General features: G+C 40.3%; 3 protein-coding genes across 4 annotated transcripts; 2 read left to right on the top strand and 1 right to left on the bottom strand.

Moving 5' to 3' along the window:
• Nucleotides 1–322: 322 nt before the first annotated feature.
• LOC140873947 (uncharacterized) lies at nt 323–3,095 on the top strand. The gene is made up of 2 exons (XM_073277229.1): nt 323–2,147; nt 2,206–3,095. Exons 1-2 carry the CDS (start codon nt 323–325, stop codon nt 3,093–3,095), a joined length of 2,715 nt encoding a protein of 904 aa, XP_073133330.1.
• Nucleotides 3,096–12,800: 9,705 nt separating this feature from the next.
• On the top strand, nt 12,801–15,438 carry LOC140879963 (uncharacterized). Of its 2 annotated transcripts, none has more exons than XM_073283972.1 (7): nt 12,801–12,941; nt 13,039–13,070; nt 13,178–13,222; nt 14,002–14,088; nt 14,731–14,819; nt 15,117–15,167; nt 15,302–15,438. In XM_073283972.1, the coding sequence occupies exons 1-7, from the start codon at nt 12,868–12,870 to the stop codon at nt 15,323–15,325; spliced, it is 402 nt and encodes a 133-aa protein (XP_073140073.1). In that variant the 5' UTR covers nt 12,801–12,867; the 3' UTR covers nt 15,326–15,438. The 2 variants fall into 2 exon arrangements, with proteins under 2 accessions (XP_073140073.1, XP_073140064.1); XM_073283963.1 differs by having other exon boundaries at nt 13,178–13,234.
• LOC140879953 (transcription factor PIF1-like) lies at nt 15,431–20,252 on the bottom strand. Its single transcript, XM_073283951.1, has 8 exons — nt 19,622–20,252; nt 18,777–19,542; nt 17,081–17,179; nt 16,896–16,961; nt 16,617–16,682; nt 16,101–16,466; nt 15,874–15,952; nt 15,431–15,730 (listed from the first exon to the last, which is right to left on the bottom strand). The coding sequence occupies exons 1-7, from the start codon at nt 19,720–19,722 to the stop codon at nt 15,887–15,889; spliced, it is 1,530 nt and encodes a 509-aa protein (XP_073140052.1). The 5' UTR covers nt 19,723–20,252; the 3' UTR covers nt 15,431–15,730; nt 15,874–15,886.
• Nucleotides 20,253–20,594: the final 342 nt, after the last annotated feature.

Raw genomic sequence — 20,594 nt, 5'->3', positions numbered from 1 at the left:
TAAATACAGGTATGGTTCATGATTTATCCATTCATCTCTTCTATTCACTTCTTGTTCACACACTCACGCACACATATTCTCTTGTTCTTACTTTTTGTCAAGATCTTTCACTTTCAAGCACTGACTTAGGCATCGGAGGGGTCACGCCGAAACACCTTCGGCGCCCCCTAATTTAGCTTCTATCTGTGCAGAGCTCCGTCGTGCCAGACCCGACCCGCTTTGTGGAGGATTTGGAGATTCGCTTTACCAGACCGAACCTAGAGAAAAAATTCGGCATCATCAATTGGCGCCGTCTGTGGAAAATTGAAGAAACAGAGTTAAGATGATTGGCACGAGTGGAGTAGATACACAGATGGAGCAACTAGTTGCAACCGCGGTTGAAAAAGCTATGGCTGCAAGGGCGGCTAATCTCCCTCCCCCACCACCAGATCAGAACGAGCAATTAGAGGAGATCAAGAAATTGAAAAAAGAGATGGAGCTTTTGAAGAAAAAACAATCCGGATATCTAGCCACGCCAGTCCGGAATATTCCCTTCTCTGCCGAAATACTGGAGTCCAAACTCCCCAAAAACTTTAAGTTCCCACATGTGGGAGAATATGATGGAAAAGGAGACCCAGAAGAGCACTTGTCCCGTTTCGAGAATGCCGCACTGCTGCACAAATATTCTGACCCGGTCAAGTGCCGAGTCTTCCTCAATACCCTGTTTGGGCCAGCGCAGCAATGGTTTAACCTACTACGATCAGGGGATATCAAGGAGTTCAAAGATTTCAGCAAGGTATTTTTACACCACTTTGCTAGTAGCAAAAAACACCCTACAACTACTCTTAGTCTTTTTGCCATCAAACAGCAAGGCCAAGAAGATTTGCGCACATATATTCGACGATTCAGTGCTTTGGCCCTTGAAGTGCCTACTGCTACTACTGATCTGCTCATCAGCGCTTTCACCCAAGGACTTGCTACGGGGGATTTTCTTAAATCTTTGATCAAAAAACCACCATCTATTTACGATGAGCTGCTTGCTCGGGCGGAAAAATACGTGAATCTAGAAGAGATACAAGTTTTCCGGTCGAATGGGTGGACGAAAAAGCCCTTGAGTTCAAAGAATGTAAGAACTCCTAACCCGCCTCGGAGAGCGGGACCAGTTCCTCGACCCGAGCTGATTGGACAATTCACCTCTTTCACCCCTCTAAGGATGGGTAAAACTCAGGTCATGCGAATATGTGAAGAAAAGAGACTTCTACAGAGACCTCCATGGAGTGAGCAGGGACCCCGTAGGCCAAAATCAGATAAGTATTGTGACTTTCACAATGAGTATGGACACAATACTAATGATTGTCGTCAGCTGGAGCAAGAGATTGAAAGAATAATACAACAGGAGCCAGGGATGAAGGATAGGTTGGCACGACAAAAAGGAGGATATCCCTCAAATAAGAGGAGTCACGAAGGTCCCGATCATTATGCACCAAGACCCCGAACTGAGCCGCCACAAGGAAATTTCCAGCGTCCGAATCAAAATCAACTTGGGAATAACCAAGGACCACCCCCTCCCACAAAAGGTGTCATCAACATGATATCTGGGGGACCGACTGATGGAGATTCCAATCGGGAAAGGAAGACAAGCAGTCGGAAATTTAGCAACATGGAGATAGCCGACCAGGTGGTTAGGACAGGCCCGACCCTTTCCTTTGGCCCGGATGATCTTAAAGGCTTGTCAGATACTACTCATAATGACGCACTGGTTATTCGAGCTCTAGTCGCCAATTACGATGTGGCCGGGATTTTTGTGGATTCCGGGAGCTCGGTCAATGTACTATTCCAAGAGACAATAAATCAGATGGATTTGGGAGAATATAAAGTAGAACCCGTGGTGGCGTCATTGTTCGGGTTCACGGGTCATGCCATCCGACCTACTGGATTGATCAATTTGCCGCTCACTTTGGGCAAGGACCGTACAAGTAAAACACGGATTGTCAGCTTTATTATCGTGGATGCACCATCAGCATATAACGTTATCTTGGGAAGACCAGCCATGACTACATTCATGGCCGTGGCTTCAGCACTATATCAAAAGATCAAATTTCCTGTGGGTAATGAAGTGCGAGGTTCAAGGAGATCAGAAGATTTCTCGAAAGTGCTACGTAGAAGAGGTACGGATAGAACAAAAAGTAGTCAAAATTAATCATGATGACCGACCCTGGCCTGTAGATCGGGAACGAGTAAATTTGTTGGAAGAAGATACCCCTCTTACTGCCGAAGAAGAGTGCAAAGAATTTTTTATTTGCCCTCCGACCGGGTCGGTCAAGGTAGCTCGGACGTTAGAAGCCTCTCTTAAAGAGCAATTAATACAATGTCTGATGAAGAACAAAGACGCCTTTGCATGGTCTATATCTGATCTCTTGGGAGTACGGAGAGAAGTAATGGAGCATAGGCTAAATGTTATGCGGGACTATCGCCCCATTATTCAAAAGAAAAGACACTTCGGGCCTGAAAAAGATGCTGTGATTCAAGGACAAGTTGAGGAACTCTTGAAAGCTAGACACATTCAAGAAGTATATTTTCCGACCTGGTTATCAAATGTAGTACTGGTACCCAAGTCTTCGGGCAATTGGTGCATGTTCGTAGATTTTCGTGATCTGAACAAAGCATGTCCAAAGGATTGCTATCCCTTGCCCCGAATAGACCAGCTGGTAGATTCTACATCCGGGCACGAGTTGTTGTGCTTCCTGGACACCTATCAGGGGTATCATCAAATCCCCTTGGCCAAAGAAGATCAAAATAAAGTGAGTTTTGTCACTTCCGCGGGGACTTATTGCTATGTGGTTATGCCCTTTTGGCTCAAGAATGTTGGGGCCACTTATCAAAGATTGATGGACAAAGTGTTCAAACAACAGATAGGCAAAAATATTGAAGTGTACGTGGATGACATTCTGGTCAAGACTCGAACAGCTAAACAATTCATTGCCAACCTGACTCGGACATTCCAAACATTGCGTGATTATCGACTAAAGTTGAATCCGAGCAAGTGTACATTTAGGGTTCAAACCGGGAAATTTCTGGGGTACATGGTCACTAGGAGAGGAATTGAAGCTAATTAACCCGGAAAAAATTCAGGCCATCATCTCTATGGAGTCACCCAAGAACATTCAGGAAGTCCAACGGCTGTCAGGAAGGATTGCCGCACTGGCGCGGTCATCTCAAGATCGGCGGACAAAAGTTTTCTTTTCTTCAAAGCACTCAGAAAAACAAAAAACTTTGAGTGGGATGAACAAAGAGAAAAATCTTTTCAAGAGTTGAAAACATATCTAAAAGAACTACCAGTGTTGAACAAACCAGTACAGGGAGAATAGCCCTTTGTGTATCTAGCTATCACTCCCCGAGTTGCTAGCTCGGTCCTAGTCAGGAAGGAGGGGGTGAATCATCTACCTGTTTATTACGTCAGTCATGTCTTGAAAGGAGCAGAGCTTAACTACATGACACAAGAAAAGTTAGCTTTGGCCCTCGTCATTACAGCTAGAAAGATAAGGCTCTATTTCCTCTCTCATCCGATCACTGTTCTTACCAACAGCGCCTTGGGAAAAATTGCGGCCAACCTAGATGCATCGGGAAGATTGATCAAGTGAATTACAGAGTTAAGTTAGTACGACATAAAGTTTGAGCCCCGAACTGCTATCAAAGCTCAAGCCCTAGATGATTTTTTAGCAGAGACTGTCCAGTTAGAACAAGAAGACCATTGGAAGATATTTGTAGATGGATCATCTTGTCAAACAGGAAGCGGGCTTGGGGTGAGGAAACCAAAATCTCAATAAGGTTGGATTTCCGAGCATCTAATAATGAAGCAGAATATGAAGCACTCTTGCTCGGACTAAAGGCTGCTCGGAAACTCGGTATATCCCGAGCTACCCTTTATTCAGATTCACAGTTGGCCATACAACAGAGTAAGGGGAAGTTTGAAACCAAGAATGAAAAGATGATAAAATATGCCCAAGCATTGGACAAAGCCAAGGAATATTTTACCGAACTCACTATGGAATTGATCCCGAGAACTGAAAATACAAAGGCCGACCAATTGGCCCGTCTTGCAAGTTCCGTTGGAGAACCATCCGAGCCCGGACTAAAGGGAAAAGAGATGGTATCTCAACTTGAAATTCTAGATGACATAATAGCGGACGTACTAGAAGGAGATTGAATATATGGCATACACAAATACCTGACCAAGAATGAGCTCCCAAACGATAGCAAAAGGGTCCGGGAAATTAAAAGAAGAGCCTTACGTTTTGTGATGGTTGATAGAATACTTTTCAAGAGGTCATTCTCCCAACCTCTTCTCAAGTGTCTTGTCCCGGACGAGGCTAATTATGTCCTACGAGAGATACATGAAGGTTGTTGTGGAAATCACTTGGGTAGTATAGCCTTAGCTCGGAAGGCTCTACTGGCTGGGTTTTTCTGGCCCACCATGAAGAAGGACGCATCTGCCTTGGTCAAATCATGCTACAATTGCCAGAGGCATGCTAATTTGCAATGGAAGCCCGCGGAATTGATGAAAGCAGTAGTGGCTTCTTGTCCTTTCGATCAATGGGGAATGTACATTGTTGGACCTTTCCCAGTCAGTACGGGTCAGAGAAAATTTTTATTAGTAGCAGTTGATTATTTTTCAAAGTGGGTCGAGGCTGAGCCCTTGGCAAAAATCACGGAAAATGAAGTGCTAAATTTCTTATGGAAAAATATTTTTTGCCGGTTCGGAATACCGCGCAGGCTCATATTAGACAATGGAAGGAAATTCTGTGGTTCTAAGGTCCAAGCTTGGTGCAAGCAGATGAAGATCGAACAAGTTTTTACGTTTGTTGCTTATCCCCAAGGTAACGGGCAGGTAGAAGTTACTAATAGAACTATCATGCAAACACTCAAGACCCGGTTAGATTCAGCACCAGGAAAATGGGTGGATGAACTTCAATCTGTGTTATGGTCCTACCGAACTACAACAAGGTCCGGGACGGATGAGACACCATACAATATGGTGTATGGGACTAAAGCGGTTCTGCCCGCCGAGATTGGACAGGAAAGCGCTCGTATAATAGCCTACGGCCCTGAAAACAATAAATTAAGAGCCATGGATTTGGATCTGATTGAAGAAAATCGAGCTAGAGCTGCAGTTTGGTTGGCAGCTTATAGCAAAATAATGACCCGAGCCTATAACAAACGGGTCTACCCTCGAGCCTTTCAAGAAGAGGATTTGGTTATGAGGAAAATTCAACACCATGGAGAGAGAGGGAAGCTGGATGCAAAGTATGAAGGACCTTTCAAGGTGATAGGGAAGGCAGGAGTAGCCGCTTATTATTTGGAAGATGCCCAAGGAAAGAGAGGGAAAAGGCCATTGAATTCTCAACACTTGAAGAAGTATTACTCTTAGAGTCTTGACCAGATTTGGAGAATTACTCGACCGCTTAGGAGTAATGGGTTGTGAGTTATTTTGTTATTTTTGTTTTTAAATTTGATAGTAGTAGTAATCCTTTTTGTTATTCCTTAATTTTTGAGATTTATGTTAGAAATTACTTATGAGAAAACGACATATTTTTGTCAAACACCACGTCATTCGTGGTCAAATTAAAGCCCTACCAGCTCGGAACTCACCACGCCATTCGTGGTCAATTTAAAGTCCGACCAGCTCGGCACTCACCACGCCATTCGTGGTCAAATTAAAGCCCGTCCAGCTCGGCACTCACCACGCCATTCGTGGTCAAATTAAAGCCCGACCAGCTCGGCACTCACCACGCCATTCGTGGTCAAATTAAAGCCCGACCAGCTCGGCACTCACCACGCCATTCGTGTTCAAATTAAAGCCCGACCAGCTCGGCACTCACCACGCCATTCGTGTTCAAATTAAAGCCCGACCAGCTCGGCACTTACCACGCCATTCGTGGTCAAAAAAAGCCCGACCAGCTCGGCACTTACCACGCCATTCGTGGTCAAAACAAAGCCCGACCAGCTCGACACTCACCACGCCATTCGTGGTCAAATTAAAGCACGACCAGCTCGGCACTTACCACGCCATTCGTGGTCAAAACAAAGCCCGACCAGCTCGGCACTCACCACGCCATTCGTGGTCAAATTAAAGCCCGACCAGCTCGGCACTCACCATGCCATTCGTGGTCAAATTAAAGCACGACCAGCTCGGCACTCACCACGCCATTCGTGATCAAAAAAAGCCCGACCAGCTCGGCACTCACCACGCCATTCGTGGTCAAAACAAAGCCCGACCAGCTCGGCACTCACCACGCCATTCGTGGTCAAATTAAAAGTCCGACCAGCTCGGCACTCACCACGCCATACGTGGTCAAAAACAAAGCCCGACCAGTTCGGCACCCACCACGCCATACGTGGTCAAAAACGAAGCCCGTTCAGCTTGACAACCACCGCATATTTTAAACTCAAGTCTGAACTCACAATTGATCGAGTATAGCAAAATTTTATTAAGATTCCAGCTTGGGAATTCATTCAATACTTAGTAAAATTTCGTCAAAATTCCCGTTCGGGAATGTATTCAATACTTACCAAAATTTTGTTAAGATTCCAGCTCGGGAATTCATTCAATACTTAGTAAAATTTTGTCAAAATTCCAGCTCGGGCATTCATTCAATACTTAGTAAAATTTTGTCAAAATTCCAGTTCGGGAATGTATTCAATACTTAGCAAAACTTTGTTAAGATTCCAGCTCGGGAATTCATTCAATACTTAGTAAAATTTTGTCAAAATTTTAGCTCGGGCATTCATTCAATACTTAGTAAAATTTTGTCAAAATTTCAGTTCGGGAATTTATTCAATACTTAGCAAAATTTTGTTAAAATTTCAGATCAGGAATTTATTTAATAGCAAAATTTCGTCAAAATTCCAGCTCGAGAATTCATTTAACACTGCAAAATTTTGTTAAGATTTACAGCTCAGGAACGTATTCAATACTTGAGGAAATTTGGCACGTCATATCAAAATACCCAGCACGGGTCGTTCATGAAATGAAAAGGAAAACTAAAACAAAACCACACAGGGTCTAGGAAAACAAAATTTGTTTGGAACATTGTTTTAACCATGAACGAGTACATCAAAAAATTAAAATCAAGGGGCAGCATCCCCCTTGGCTTCGACCTCTTTTTCCTGCCGCACAGGCTCCTCTTGCTCAGATGTCTCTTCCTCATCAGGCAAGTCATCCAAGGCCTTAGCAGAGTCGAGGGAGGAGAAAGGATGCTCGGCTTCCGAATAACCCTCAGCCCGGATCTGAGCTAGACACCCCTTAAAACCGTCCTCAAAAAAAGCAACATTCTTCTCAGCACACAGGTCGGCGAAATCAGAGGAAGTGAGGAAATCATTTTTCTTCCTGGCCCATCCAGCCTCGAACTCCTGATCCTTTGCCAGGAGAGCATCTTCCAACTCTTTGATGCGCTTCTTGGCCCCGTCCCATCCGTCCTGAGCAGTCTCGATGTCCGACCTCATGTCATGTACTTCTTGACCATGAGCGTCTCTAAGGTCATAGATCTACCTGGTCAGTACGGTTATCCGCTTCACCAGAGCATCTTGGTTTAGAGAATGGTCAACTCGGGCCTTATAAGATCGGGCAGTGACCTCTCCCGTCCAGACCATGGTCTTCAAATGAAAAGGTCAAAGTATTATTCAAGGATGAGAGATTAAAAGTCCTAAGGGAAAGTGAAAAGGAATTACCTGCATAAAAGAAAGGGCCAAGGATTCCTCAGCCTCCTTGTCCGGGATTGCCCGAACTATCTCTAGATCTTCAGTAGAGACCATGTGTTGCAAAATGTTCAGGCTCCCGGGCTGGTCTGGCCGGGCAAAGAAAGAAATCCCTGGGATATAGGGGTGGTCGGGATCACCTCGTTCCATGTGCTCGGGAAGGGAGCCGAGATCAATGAATACTTTCTCTTTCCCCTTTCCATGAACAACGGTACTGGATTGGGGAATAGGCTCTTGCTTACTAGGGGTTTCATCCCCCCGAACTTTCTTGGAAGTTTTCTTGGATTGCGGCTCAGGAATACGTGGTTCGGATTCAGTGGCAGATTCCGCGGAGGCCTCGGGTTTCTTTCGTTTCAACCTTGTGGCTGCAGCTCGGAAGTCAGCCGTCATTTCAGCTTCGATTATTCTTTTGTCTGTATATTAAGAAAAAGAAAAGGTTAACACGAGTGCACGGGAGAATAGAGAAGAAAATGATTAAAAAAGTTAAGTTCCCCTACCTAAATCACCCTGAACCTCTATCCCTCTCCTACAAAAGCCATATTTTCAAAGCAGGTTTTCCTTGATTAGGCTCTCGATATTGAAGGTTTTTTCGGATAGGGTAGCAATAAAGTTAGTGAAGTTATGGTTGGGTGGAATAGGAAACTCAGGGAAGTGAAATTCATTGCCCAGTTAGATCGACACTTCCAAGGTTGCTCGGGCTCAGGACGAACAAAGAAAAATCTATTGTTCCAACCCTTATGAGAGCTTGGTTTTTCCTTCAAGAATTTGTACTCGGGCCGGATAGAAATATAAAATCGACCGGGGCTATTTTCTTGATCTGAAGAAATTTGGTAAAATTTCCCACATCTAAGGGAACCCCGGAAAAAACGAAACAAGACTCCTAAGGATAAGATAGAGCTAAAAGAGTTAGGGGTCAACTGGCTCGGACATATACAAAAAAATTGGCACAAGGCCAAAATGATGGGCGGGATTGGAAATCTAAGACCCATCTTCACTTGGTCTAGGCTAAAACATAGGAAACCCTTGGGGGGTTTATGAGCCCGGTCATGACGTCCCGGGATTATTAATGTGTAGGCTTCGGGCATGCCCGACCTATCTCTAATGGTTGGACCCATGTCCGGACTAATATGGGAAGCAAGTATTTCGAACCAATGCTTCCCATCTTCTCTTAAATGGGCTTTGTCATTCCTAAGCCGATGAAGTCTCCTCATCTTAGCCTCCCGAGTCTCAGAAGGGCTCGGGTCGGCGTCTGATCCTGCCTGATCAGAAGGCTCAGGGGATTCGGGGTGAGGAGAGGAAGGAGCATCTACAAAAAGGGCTAATTACCTAACATTGGATTCATCAGGGGAGGACATCTTAACTTAATATTTAATAGAAATACTTACGGAAAAAGATGGTTGGTCGGGAATTATAAACGAGAAGCTTGATAACTGACCGATCGGAAGGGACACGGGAATAGTAGCTCGGGTCGGGAGAGCTCTCGAAATTTTGACAGAGTAATGCCCACGCTGTAAAAGTAAAAAAATTAGTTTTTTACCGACCTATTTATAGAAGGATTGAATTGATCTTGACCGACCGATGATAGCCTGGATCAGCGGTTTAGGGCGGGCCACGTCACTCAGGGAATCCCTCGGGAATCGTACAGTCGCGAGATCCTCACCGTTCAGAGAAAACACATGACAAGGATCGAGATCAGGACCGTTCATAGAAAACACATTGTGGTATACTACATTACAAGCATGATATATGGGGCTCGGGGTCCGGTCAGAGGACTACATGGTCTAAATTTCATACTTCTTTAGACCAGTAGGGGGAGGTACTATTGATGCCCCTAAAAAATATACGGGTCTAACCCGACCCGAGCCCAATAATCCATATTTTTGGAAATATACTTTGAGGTCCATCTAGTTTATTTTATGAAAAGCCCAGTCTGAAATGGCCCTGTTAGGAAATAAGATCATAATCATGAATTCATGGGCTTGAACCCTAACTGGTATGGTTGGAGCCCGATCCGAGCCCAGGAAGGGCCCAATATATGGAACCTTCTATTACTCTCGGGCACATGAAGATCATCAACAGATAAGGACAGTATCTAATGAATCCAAGATTTGACATTATCTCTAAGTTGGTGTTAGAGTCCTACTGGGTCAAGGCTCCTATCCGAGTAGAGTCCTACTCTAACACATGTTCTACCTCATCAAGGTAACCTACCCCTCCAAGCCCCTATAAATACAGGTATGGTTCATGATTTATTCATTCATCTCTTCTATTCACTTCTTGTTCACACACTCACGCACACATATTATCTTGTTCTTACTTTTTGTCAAGATCTTTCACTTTCGAGCACTGACTTAGGCATCGGATGGGTCACGCCGAAACACCTTCGGTGCCCCCTAATTTAGCTTCTGTCTGTGCAGAGCTCCGTCGTGCCCGACCCGATCCGCTTTGTGGAGGATTTGGAGATTCTCTTTACCAGACCGAACCCGGAGGAAAAATTCGACATCATCATAGTCTATTCGTTCATAAACTGAAATTTACATTGTATTTTCATAAACTGAAATCAAATTTATTTTTACAACCCAAATCGAAATAACGAGTCTAGGCAGGTAAAACTAATATAACAGAAACAATAACTAGCAACGACAATCTTAGTTTTTCATCATCAGCCCCAGAATTGGTTTTGCTTATCATTTTCTAGCTCTTCTTCAATTCTATCTAAGAGGATGTATCAGTGGGTGAGTGATACAGGTGTCACTCATAAGTACAAAATCGTTTTATGCACCAAATTTACTTATGAGTTTTATGGCTAACTGATATCAGTCTCTTATATGTTTATCTGTGTTTGGATGTCCAAAAAATAGAATAAATTGGAATTAGATTTTAAATCCACGGAATTGGAATTCCATTTTGGTGTTTGGCAAAAAGTTAAAATATATTTTAGAATTTGATAGTATAAATTTTAAATAAATGATATTTTGTAAAAAAAAAATATATAAAGAAAACTTAAAATTTATAAGTAAAGTATATAAATTTATTATTTAAAATAAATTTATTAATTTATAAATTCAAATCACATGAAATCCCGTGAAATATCCGACCAATTTTGTCCAAAAATTTCACTTAACTAATTGAAATCCTATGAAATTCCATCAAATACCAATCTCGTTTTGAAATCCCAACTTGTCAAACACTAAAACGGTATTTTCAATTTCAAATCACACCAAATCCCATCTAATTCCACTGATCCAAACATAGTGTGAAATGTGAGGAATCAAAACCAAACAGAAACATAGTAGAATGTTCATAATATATATTCCTAATACTAATTCATAAGCTTTGGTACACCAGAAAATCATAGAGTGCATACTCATGCAATATCGTATATTTACATGCTGTAATTCCAAAAAAAAAAACAAAACAAAGATGCGATACTTCAAAACAAAACGACCACTTACAGTAAGTTGTTAACAGAAATCTCGGTTGTTCTTCATATTATGCTCTTGCTCAATTAAAGATCAATTGAACGCTCAATTGGTCGTTCAACTAAAGTATTTTACTCAAATTTCTGTGTGTATTTGCTCAGAATCTTGTGTAATCATTAATAAAAAATCTAAGTGATATTTATAGCCAAAATTCTGGCTGTTAGGCTGCCCATTTATTTCTCTTAATTGTCATTGTTTCGAGTTAATGTGTCAGTTACAAATCTGGAGCTGCAACTGTAGCTCGACTGAATTTCGTCTGTTGACTTAGCTCAACTGAATTTGAGATCGACTGAACTTCGACAAGTGACTCTGGTCCTCAACTGAAATTTGGACCTCGATTGAATTTCGAACCTCAACTAAATTTCAATCCTTAACTGAACTTTATTCCTTGATTATAATTTTGGGTTCTCACACTACCCATCAGGCAATTGTATTTGTAGATTTCTTTTATGGTGCCCAACACTATATGCCCACTTCATGTCCATCATGTACAATAGATGAGTTGACCGGTACAATAGATGAGTTGACTTGTACATGGTGGGCATGAAGTGGGCATATAATGTTGGGCACCATAAAAGAACTCTATATATAATATAGAGTTCTTTTATGATGCCCAACACTATATGTCCACTTCATGTTTACCATGTACAATAGATGAGTTGACCGGTATAATAGATGAGTTGACTTGTACATGGTGGGCATGAAGTGGGAATATAATGTTGGGCACCATAAAAGAACTCTATATATAATATAGAGTTCTTTTATGGTGCCCAATACTATATGCCCACTTCATGTCCATCATGTACAATAGATGAGTTGACCGGTATAATAGATGAGTTGACTTGTACATGGTGGGCATGAAGTGAGCATATAATGTTGGGCACCATAAAAGAACTCTATATATATATATATATATAGTTTTTTTCAAGTGCCCACCTATCATGTCCACTACCATGCCCACCAATGATGTGACACTATTCTATTGGATGTGATAAAGATGTGATAAATTGTAGGTCCAATAGAATAGTGACACATCATTGGTGGGCATGATAGGTGGGCACTTGAAAGAAACTCTATATAGATATATATATGTATATATATATATATATATATATAATTTTGAGCTTGTACGTTTATAAATACTTTGAATAGAAAACATCCAAAAAAATAATCTATAATTCATATAAATACAAAAAAATATTAATTTGATATTAATGTATAATAAACCATAAATCCTATGTAAAAGAAAATTTCAAGACACGAGAGAAATGATTTGATTTGTATTGAATTGAGATTGATGATATTGTCCGAGTATGAGATTATAAAACTACCCGACCCATACCCGAATGTGTGCAAAAGTTGAATATCAATTAACCGACTAATGCATATACACATTCAACACTACCCAAACCCGATCCAAACGGGTTGGATTCGGATCCGATAGCCATTCTACTTGTATTCATGGTCATCCTTAATAGCTTAAAATTGGGCCGGGTCATGGCATTCAAAATATATTTAACTGGACAGAAGCCCAAGCTTAAGAAAGCCCAAGAAAGGAAGCCCAACTTCCCCCCTTCTAGTCGAGGATTTTCGCGTAGAGCTGTCTCTGCAACTCAGCTCCGAACTTGACAAAAACTACTGAAAGTGGATTATGGCACCCAGAAAATGTGAAGTTTGTGCTGAATCGCAATCAAAATACAAGTGCCCCATCTGTCTGATACCCTAGTGCGTTGATTTCTCCATTTGTATTGATTTTATGATTTTTTTTTATTGTCGACTTAATTTGATCTGTTCAGGCGATGATTTTGTTGATTTCTTGCAGCTGTTCGTTGATTTGTTTCAAGAAACACAAAGGTAGGGTAATAAAATTGATTCCTTTACTGCAGTTTCGGCATTTGTTACTTTTAATTTGCAGTTTGGGTATATGCCTGTAACTGTTTTCTTATGCGATGCTTCCGCAGAAATTCTTTGCAGAAAACTGGAATCTCCTGTGGAAGTTAAAGCTTGTGAGTCAACTGGAACTTTTTCTTTTCCAAAAATATTTTGTATTTTAGTTGCTAAAAGGAATTCATGGTGAAGTCATTCCAAGCAAAAGGCCACCTGCATTTGGTTTGCTAGTTGTGAATATGTGTTTAGAGAAACTGTTTATTTAGGTGATGTCAATAGGACATCCCATGTAAATTACATTTATTTGACTTGATTTGAAGATATTTTCTGATGTTACGGGATCGAATCGGTTAAGCCATGGATTAAGCACTTTTTTGTGAATTTTTGTTGTAGCCTGGTGTTGCAATGCAACTGTACCTTGTTTACTTTCTTGGATAATATTATATTTTTCTAAAAATCGTTATGACTGTTTAATGGTTGTTCATGGATAAGACGTCTGTAATTTTTTACTTGCCATTTGGGGAAGTATACACTCATATGTGACGAACAGAATCCTATTTTGTTTCCTCGTCTATGCATGTCGGAATGGAAGTTATTCCCACACCCAAAAGATATCGCCTCTTAAGATATTAGTAGAATGCTTTCATTGTAGTTTTGGTAATCTATAGTTGTGTTCTAGCTTATTGTTGTTTGATCAGTTGTTGACTTCTTGGTTGGTGACTCACTTTTTTCCATTGACTAGATTCTAATATTCTACTCTCTCTCTCTCTGACCTTTCTTTGTTTCTTAAAATGAGTTAACTACTCCTTTGGTAATGGTTTAAGGCAGTTCTATTTAATTATACTATTCATTTGACAATATGATTTTCATGACTTTCTATGTTACATTCTCGTATTAGCTCCTGCATCAACTGTGGATGACGAGAAACCACTTTATGTTGAGGAGCCAAGTGAAGTGTTGCAAGGAGTACAACTAGAGTTGATAGGTAAGATTATCACCTATTTGCTGTTATTTCATTGCAATTGCCCATGCCTAGGTTTGGAATAGGTTTGAGCTGTGCTTCTATCTTTCTGCTACGTTTGTGCTTTTTGTCCATATATGTGTGTGGATATGGATTATGGAATGCATGTATCTTAGGTTTGTCTATGACATCGTTTACAAGTATTCTATGGGTCCGTTTGGACAAGTACTTTAAAAACGTTTTTAGTGTTTAATAAGTTGAAATAATTTAAATACGTGTTTGGACAAGATTTTTGTAAAACGTTTTCGAAAAATATTTTTTTTAAAAAATATTCTTCATGTATAGTTTTCACTTTCCAGTGAACAATTAAGATGTGTTTTTTAATGTTTTTATAATTGAAAGCAGTGATGAAGAACAAAACATATTACTTTTTTATTGTAATTTTTTTTTGTATAGAATAGTTGTTCAAAGTTCAAACGCATATTTATTCTTAAAATAACTTTTAAAATATTTTATAATAACGTTTTATAAGTTCTTGTCCAAATGGAGCCTATAACTTTCGAAAATGCATTTGGAAGAGAAATTTACTCGAGGCATGTAGCTTGCAGTTCCAAAAATTTGTTTAAATGAATCCTTATGTTACTTCTCTTCTTGATTTTGCCGCAGCTTCTTCTAGTGAAATACGAGATGCAATGAAGGATGAGAAACTCAAGAAACTTATATGTGACATAGATTCTGCCATGGATCCTGAGAAGGTAATTTCAATCAATCTTGCGTGGATGCTATATAGAGAATACCGCTCGTATGTCATAATTAAAATATTTTTCCAGGCATTTGAAAACCTTTTTATTTTAACTCAATAGTTTGCTTTCCATGTAAAGTTTTTGAGAAAATAGATATTCAGATTCTGTGGGGCACAATAACCATAAATGCTTGCAACTCATGAAGTTTGTGTGTTCCAAAATGGTGGGATACGAAACAAAAAAATTTCAGTCTCAAAGCAAACTTTTGACTATGTGAATATTGCTGGGTGTGGTTTTGTACTTTAATAGGAGCTTGATAAAGTAATGGAAGTGGAGGAATTTCGGCTGTTAACTGAAAAGGTATTACCTCTTTCTCGCTAATATAATCATTCCATTTCAGTTTTTCTTTAAGTTAAATTGTACTTTCCACGCTATAAATAAACATGGTTTCATAAACTTAACAGTAGAGCGAACTTGCATTTCCATATTTGCAGATCCTGTCCACCATTACACCATGAAACCTAAGCATACCTCATATCTGGGGATCGAAGGGATTTTTTATGGGCAAATTTTTTTACTGAAACCAAAAGGATTAACAGTTGAATCAAAGGCTGATCCTCGAAGACTAGAATGTCGTGTATCACGTAAATTTCATGACGTATTATTCTGCATCTCAAAGTCTCAGAATGCAAGAAAAGTGTTTCCAATCCATCCAAGATAAATGTAAGAAAACTGCTGCTATGGTGATAGGTACAGGTTAGGTGTCTAATATCTATGATTGTGCTCTACTCTCTTACAAAATTTAGTTGAGCGGATGAGTTCCATATGTGATTGCCTTGAAATCAACATCCAAATGTTGAAACTTTTGTTTCAGATAATGATGTATTCCTAGTTCCTTCAGGGTTCTCAACACCATTATTGCACTGCAATTACAAAAAAAATAAAATAAAGTAAAATCTCCATTGAAGGTTCTTTCACAGTATATTAATTTCAATAATATCCAACAGTTTTTAGTGCTTGTAAATATGACGAATATAAGGAACATAAAACTATACTGATTTCCTACCTGATTGATGATTCTAAGGGTTTCCAATATCTTGGCTGTTACTCGGCTGCTTGCTAATAGGTTGTACCACAGCTTGATTCTGCAAAACAAGTGGGGGGGACCCATCAATATAAATAAATACCCGAAAAACATGTGATGCCTAAGTTGATATGCAAGTAGTTTCTTAAGTAATCTACGGAATAATCTGACAGCTGATGCTGGTTAAGTGTTAGGCAACGCAAACTTGCCTGTGGTAATGGTGGTGCCTGGTGGGGACCAAGAAATTGTTGATATGGTTCGTTAAAATTTGGCATTTGCACCTGGTTTGGATTGCGAATAGGATCAGTCTGATTAGAAGCTTGAATTCTCGAAGGGTCAGGTACAGGAACCGGTGGCAGATGAAATGCAGGCATCGGAAAACAAGCACTCATATGTGCCGTCGCTGCTGGATTTGGCAATGCTGAACCGGGTAGCATTGATGGATAAGGAACCATAGGCCGGTTCATGCACATATCCATTCCCATTCCCATCCCCATGCCCATCCCCATTACAGGCATGTATTGCTGCATACCAGGGTACATCATAGGAACCATTCCACATCCCATGGACATCATCTGCAGGTACATTTTCCATCAACTTCTTCTCGCGAGCGAGTTTTGAGTAGATGTGACGGGGTTACTAAATAAAGCTCAAAAGTTACTATTTCTAAGGGTGTCTTGACTTTCCAAGATTGAGTTCGGAATACTAGATGTTAGAAACTATACCTGTACTTGGAGTTGTAGTGACTTCAAGTACTCAATTGCCTCATCCAACATCGAAGCTTTGTCTGACTGAATTTTGGAAAGAAAATCGATTCAATCTTTATGTCTTACAGGGCTTCTTTCAAGAAAATATTACCAGGGTGATTCGGGGTGGTCCCGAAGGTCCTAGTAGCATAGTAGGGAAGTCGACGAACATAATAAACGAAAATTTTCATAAAACTTAAATTTTGCCCCTACAAATATGTATATCGTCGTCTGCGAGTAATTTCTAAGTTTTCTGACCTTGTTGCATCGAGGTATAAGTTCCTGTAGTGTCTTCATCTTTTCATTTATCCTATCTCGACGCCTCTGCATTGGTTAAAACTTAAATAAGTTCCAATAACTGTCTCCTCTATGACACACTAGAACAAGAAAGAGAGAATTTAGCATGGTAATCAGAAAAAAAATAATCCTAAATCCACACAAACCCTTTCGGACAGATTGTGCACTTCCGCAGCACGAGACTTCTTCGTCGATGTCGAACTGCGAGCTTGCGGTTTGTCTTCTGTAGCATGGAACTCGGTATCCTATGACACACCAAACATAAGCGAAAATCAGACGAAACTGATCGTTAAATGTAACAAGTGACTGATACTCGTGCTTCATTATCCTCTTTTAATCCGATTAAAATCGGAATGAAACCTTTCTCGTCCTTGAAACAAATTTTGACAAGATGTATACAAATACTAGAATTTAAAGAACCAAACTCGTTGAAGAATATAATGTAACTGATACATTAATGTTCTTCCCCACCCCTCAAAGTTTCTCTCTTTTGGTGTGTTTATTATTATTATTATTTAAATTAACAGAAACTATTTGTCCATTTGTAATCCAACAACTGTACCAATTAAAAATATAACTCTTAAAGGCCAAAGGGACAGAGGGGGGTGGGAATTCCCGTGATCCCGCACAGAAAACTTGGTTCTCCCATCCATTCACATAAATCCATCTTCTTTTTTAAAAAAATTATATAAGAGTGCGTTCTGTTCACTGGAAATTTGTGGGATGCAAAACCTATCCACGTGGCAACAAATCATTGTTCCCACACAGAGCGTATGCCACGTGTACAAAATTAAAATATTAAATTATCTGCATCACCTAGTCTGAATCACAAAATACGGAGAAAAAACAATGTTGTAGATTTCGACATTTACAATCAATCAATAATTAAAACATAGAACCTTCCTCTCCGGTTTCCTTTTTTTTTTTTTCCTTTATTAATAAAAAGATGGGTCGGATATATTTATTAATGAAAATCAATCAATGATGATGATTATTATATTATTATTAAATCTGAAATAGGGGAATAAGAAACTGAAAGACAAAGCTTATCCTAATCGACTACCAAGATCGATGCTACTTCATCCGAGCAATCCAACAAACCCAATCTCTTGCAGATCAAATCATTTGATATGTTGATGTGATCGGGTCCGTTGGATTGCCCTTGGGAGTAGCAACCCCAAGAGCAGCGTCAACCCTTCCCTCGACTAGACTTAGAAATGAAATGATGACATCTACCTATTGGATAATTGATCTGATTTCTTCGCATCCAATAAATTAGTGTTATCTTTCGCCGTGCTCTTTCATATATGCCCTTAAAGGGTGTCACCGCATTAAAATTTAACCCACTTTTGATATCTATGTGAGTGTCAACATCGTTGACGTGACACCCATTTAATTGGGTGTACAATTTTGATATGATTTTTAACATCCAATACACATTCTAAACAAATTTGAACTTGAATTAAGGATACACTTGGATTAGATTGTTTGAATCATGGATTCCAAACCTATTATTTCAAATATATTATGATTATTATAATTGAAAAGACTTTAATAGTCGATAAATTTGAAATACATTGATTTGGTTTAGAAAATAATTTCAAACGGAAATGATGAATTTGAAATTAATAGGTTTGAAAATTAGCGAAACAATTTGAGTTGATTCGCGAGAAAAATTCGAAAAGATTGAAATCAAAATCGATTAAATACTTCTATCCAAAAAAAAAAAAAAATTAGCCATAAAAAATGACTTTTATTTGCTAAAATAATGATAATCTCACTTTTGACCCAGAAATTAATTAAATAATTAGAACTAAAGACTGAAGTTTAAATGTTGCTGACCTCCCTCGGGCGCTCGCTGTATCCGGCTTCTCTTCCTTTCCGCTTCCGGTCTTCCGCCACCGACCGCGGCGGCGGATTCCGAGGAGGAGGACGACGGTCATCGCCGGCGCTGAAACTTGCTCCGGAGCAACTGGGCGATGACGTGACGGTGAACTCAGCCGGACCTGCAGCCAATTCTCCGGCCTCCACCAGAGGGACACTTTCCACGTTACGTTGGTGAACGTTCGCCTTCGAATCCTCCGCCGTGTGAGCCACCTGCCCCACCGCGGGGGTCTCATTCGACTCCACCACAGTCAGTGCCCTCGCATTCGTCATCCCCGCCGCCACGCCTGACACCGGCAGCGCCGATTCGTTCCTTACCCGGGTCGGTATCCGTGAGATATGGGGGAAGTTTTGTAAGCGTGGGAAAACTTGAACCGGCTGAGCGGGGGGGCGAATATCGACCACCGGCCGCGGCGGAGAGATGGTGGTGATAGGTATTGTTGATGGCGGCGGAGCGGAGTAGAGAAAATCGGCGTACAAGTCGCGGTCGAAGGAGGAAACATCGAGCGGGTACTGAAGCCAAGAAGCCATCTCATCCTCCTGCATGAACAAATGCTGCTGCTGAGGCGCCGGTTCCCCTTCGCCGCCGGTTCGGATCTCTCTCTGCTCCGACGCAATCACAGCCTCGCAGCCGTCTCCCGTCGGAGCTCTCTTGGACAATTTCTGGGTCTGCGCCACAACTTGCCCATTCTGCCATAGAAGCTCCATTATCTCCTCTTCACCTCTGCAAGTAATCCAAATCAAGTGATAAAACAATCAAATTTCTAGGGTTCCAAATCATCCAAAACAACAACAGTGCTTACATTGCAGGCCTTTTGGTTCTAGAATTGGACACTCCAGAAGAAGCAGGAATCGCAAATTCATCTTCCACCTCTTGGAAATCCGGAACACAGTGATTCATCATCTCTGCTTCTCAAATCATCTACTATTAAAAAACAAGCACACACCACCCTCTTCAATCATATAAATTTCAGCTCAAAACAACCACCCTCAATCAAAAGTTGGTCATCAATTCCATTTCAACACAAGAAACTATTTGTTCCCTTGAATTGCAGTATGTAGGGTATGGATACGGAAATCCCAGTCAATTCTAATCTCTTCCAAATCGGGAAAGGGTCGAGGAATTTGGGAAAAAGGGAACACACCCATTAGTTCATATGGGAAAATTTGGCCATGTCTTTTCTCTGGAGCTCTGGCATCTACAATCTAATCTAAGATGGAAATTGTTGGGTTGTGTTAAATGAGTTATTGCAGGGAAGATAAGATGGGGTGCTTTCTCTTTCTGTGCGTTGGTTTTCTCGAATTTGGAATGAATAATAATAATAATAATAATAATAATAATTTGTTGAAGAAGAAAAGGACGAAAAGTGATGCTGACAGTATGCGAGTATCGAACGCAGTGCTGCTCTCTGTCTTCTTCCTTCACTACTTTCACATTTCTCCACCTTCCATTTTTGTAGCCAAATCCTCAATCATCATCTTATTTATATCAACTAATCTAACTATTTACACGCAATACACACACATATATATAAACTCTCGCAAAAACTGTCGTTATATTGTTGAACCATCTATCAATTTCTTGATGTAAATAACTGCGTCATCCATAAAAAAAAATTAAATTAAATTTTTAAAATATATTTCTTGTTGTATGGACGGATCGATTTTATAATAAAATATTTATTTTTATATAAAAATATTTATTTTTATAGATTGAATCAAAAATATATCTTATCTTTGTTCCGTGAAAGTTAGAAACATGAAAAGTAGCCCACT

Source organism: Henckelia pumila, chromosome 1, assembly GCF_033568475.1.
Source record: "Henckelia pumila isolate YLH828 chromosome 1, ASM3356847v2, whole genome shotgun sequence".
Classification (NCBI taxonomy): Eukaryota; Viridiplantae; Streptophyta; class Magnoliopsida; order Lamiales; family Gesneriaceae; genus Henckelia; species Henckelia pumila.
This window is presented reverse-complemented; position numbering and strand designations above follow the sequence as displayed.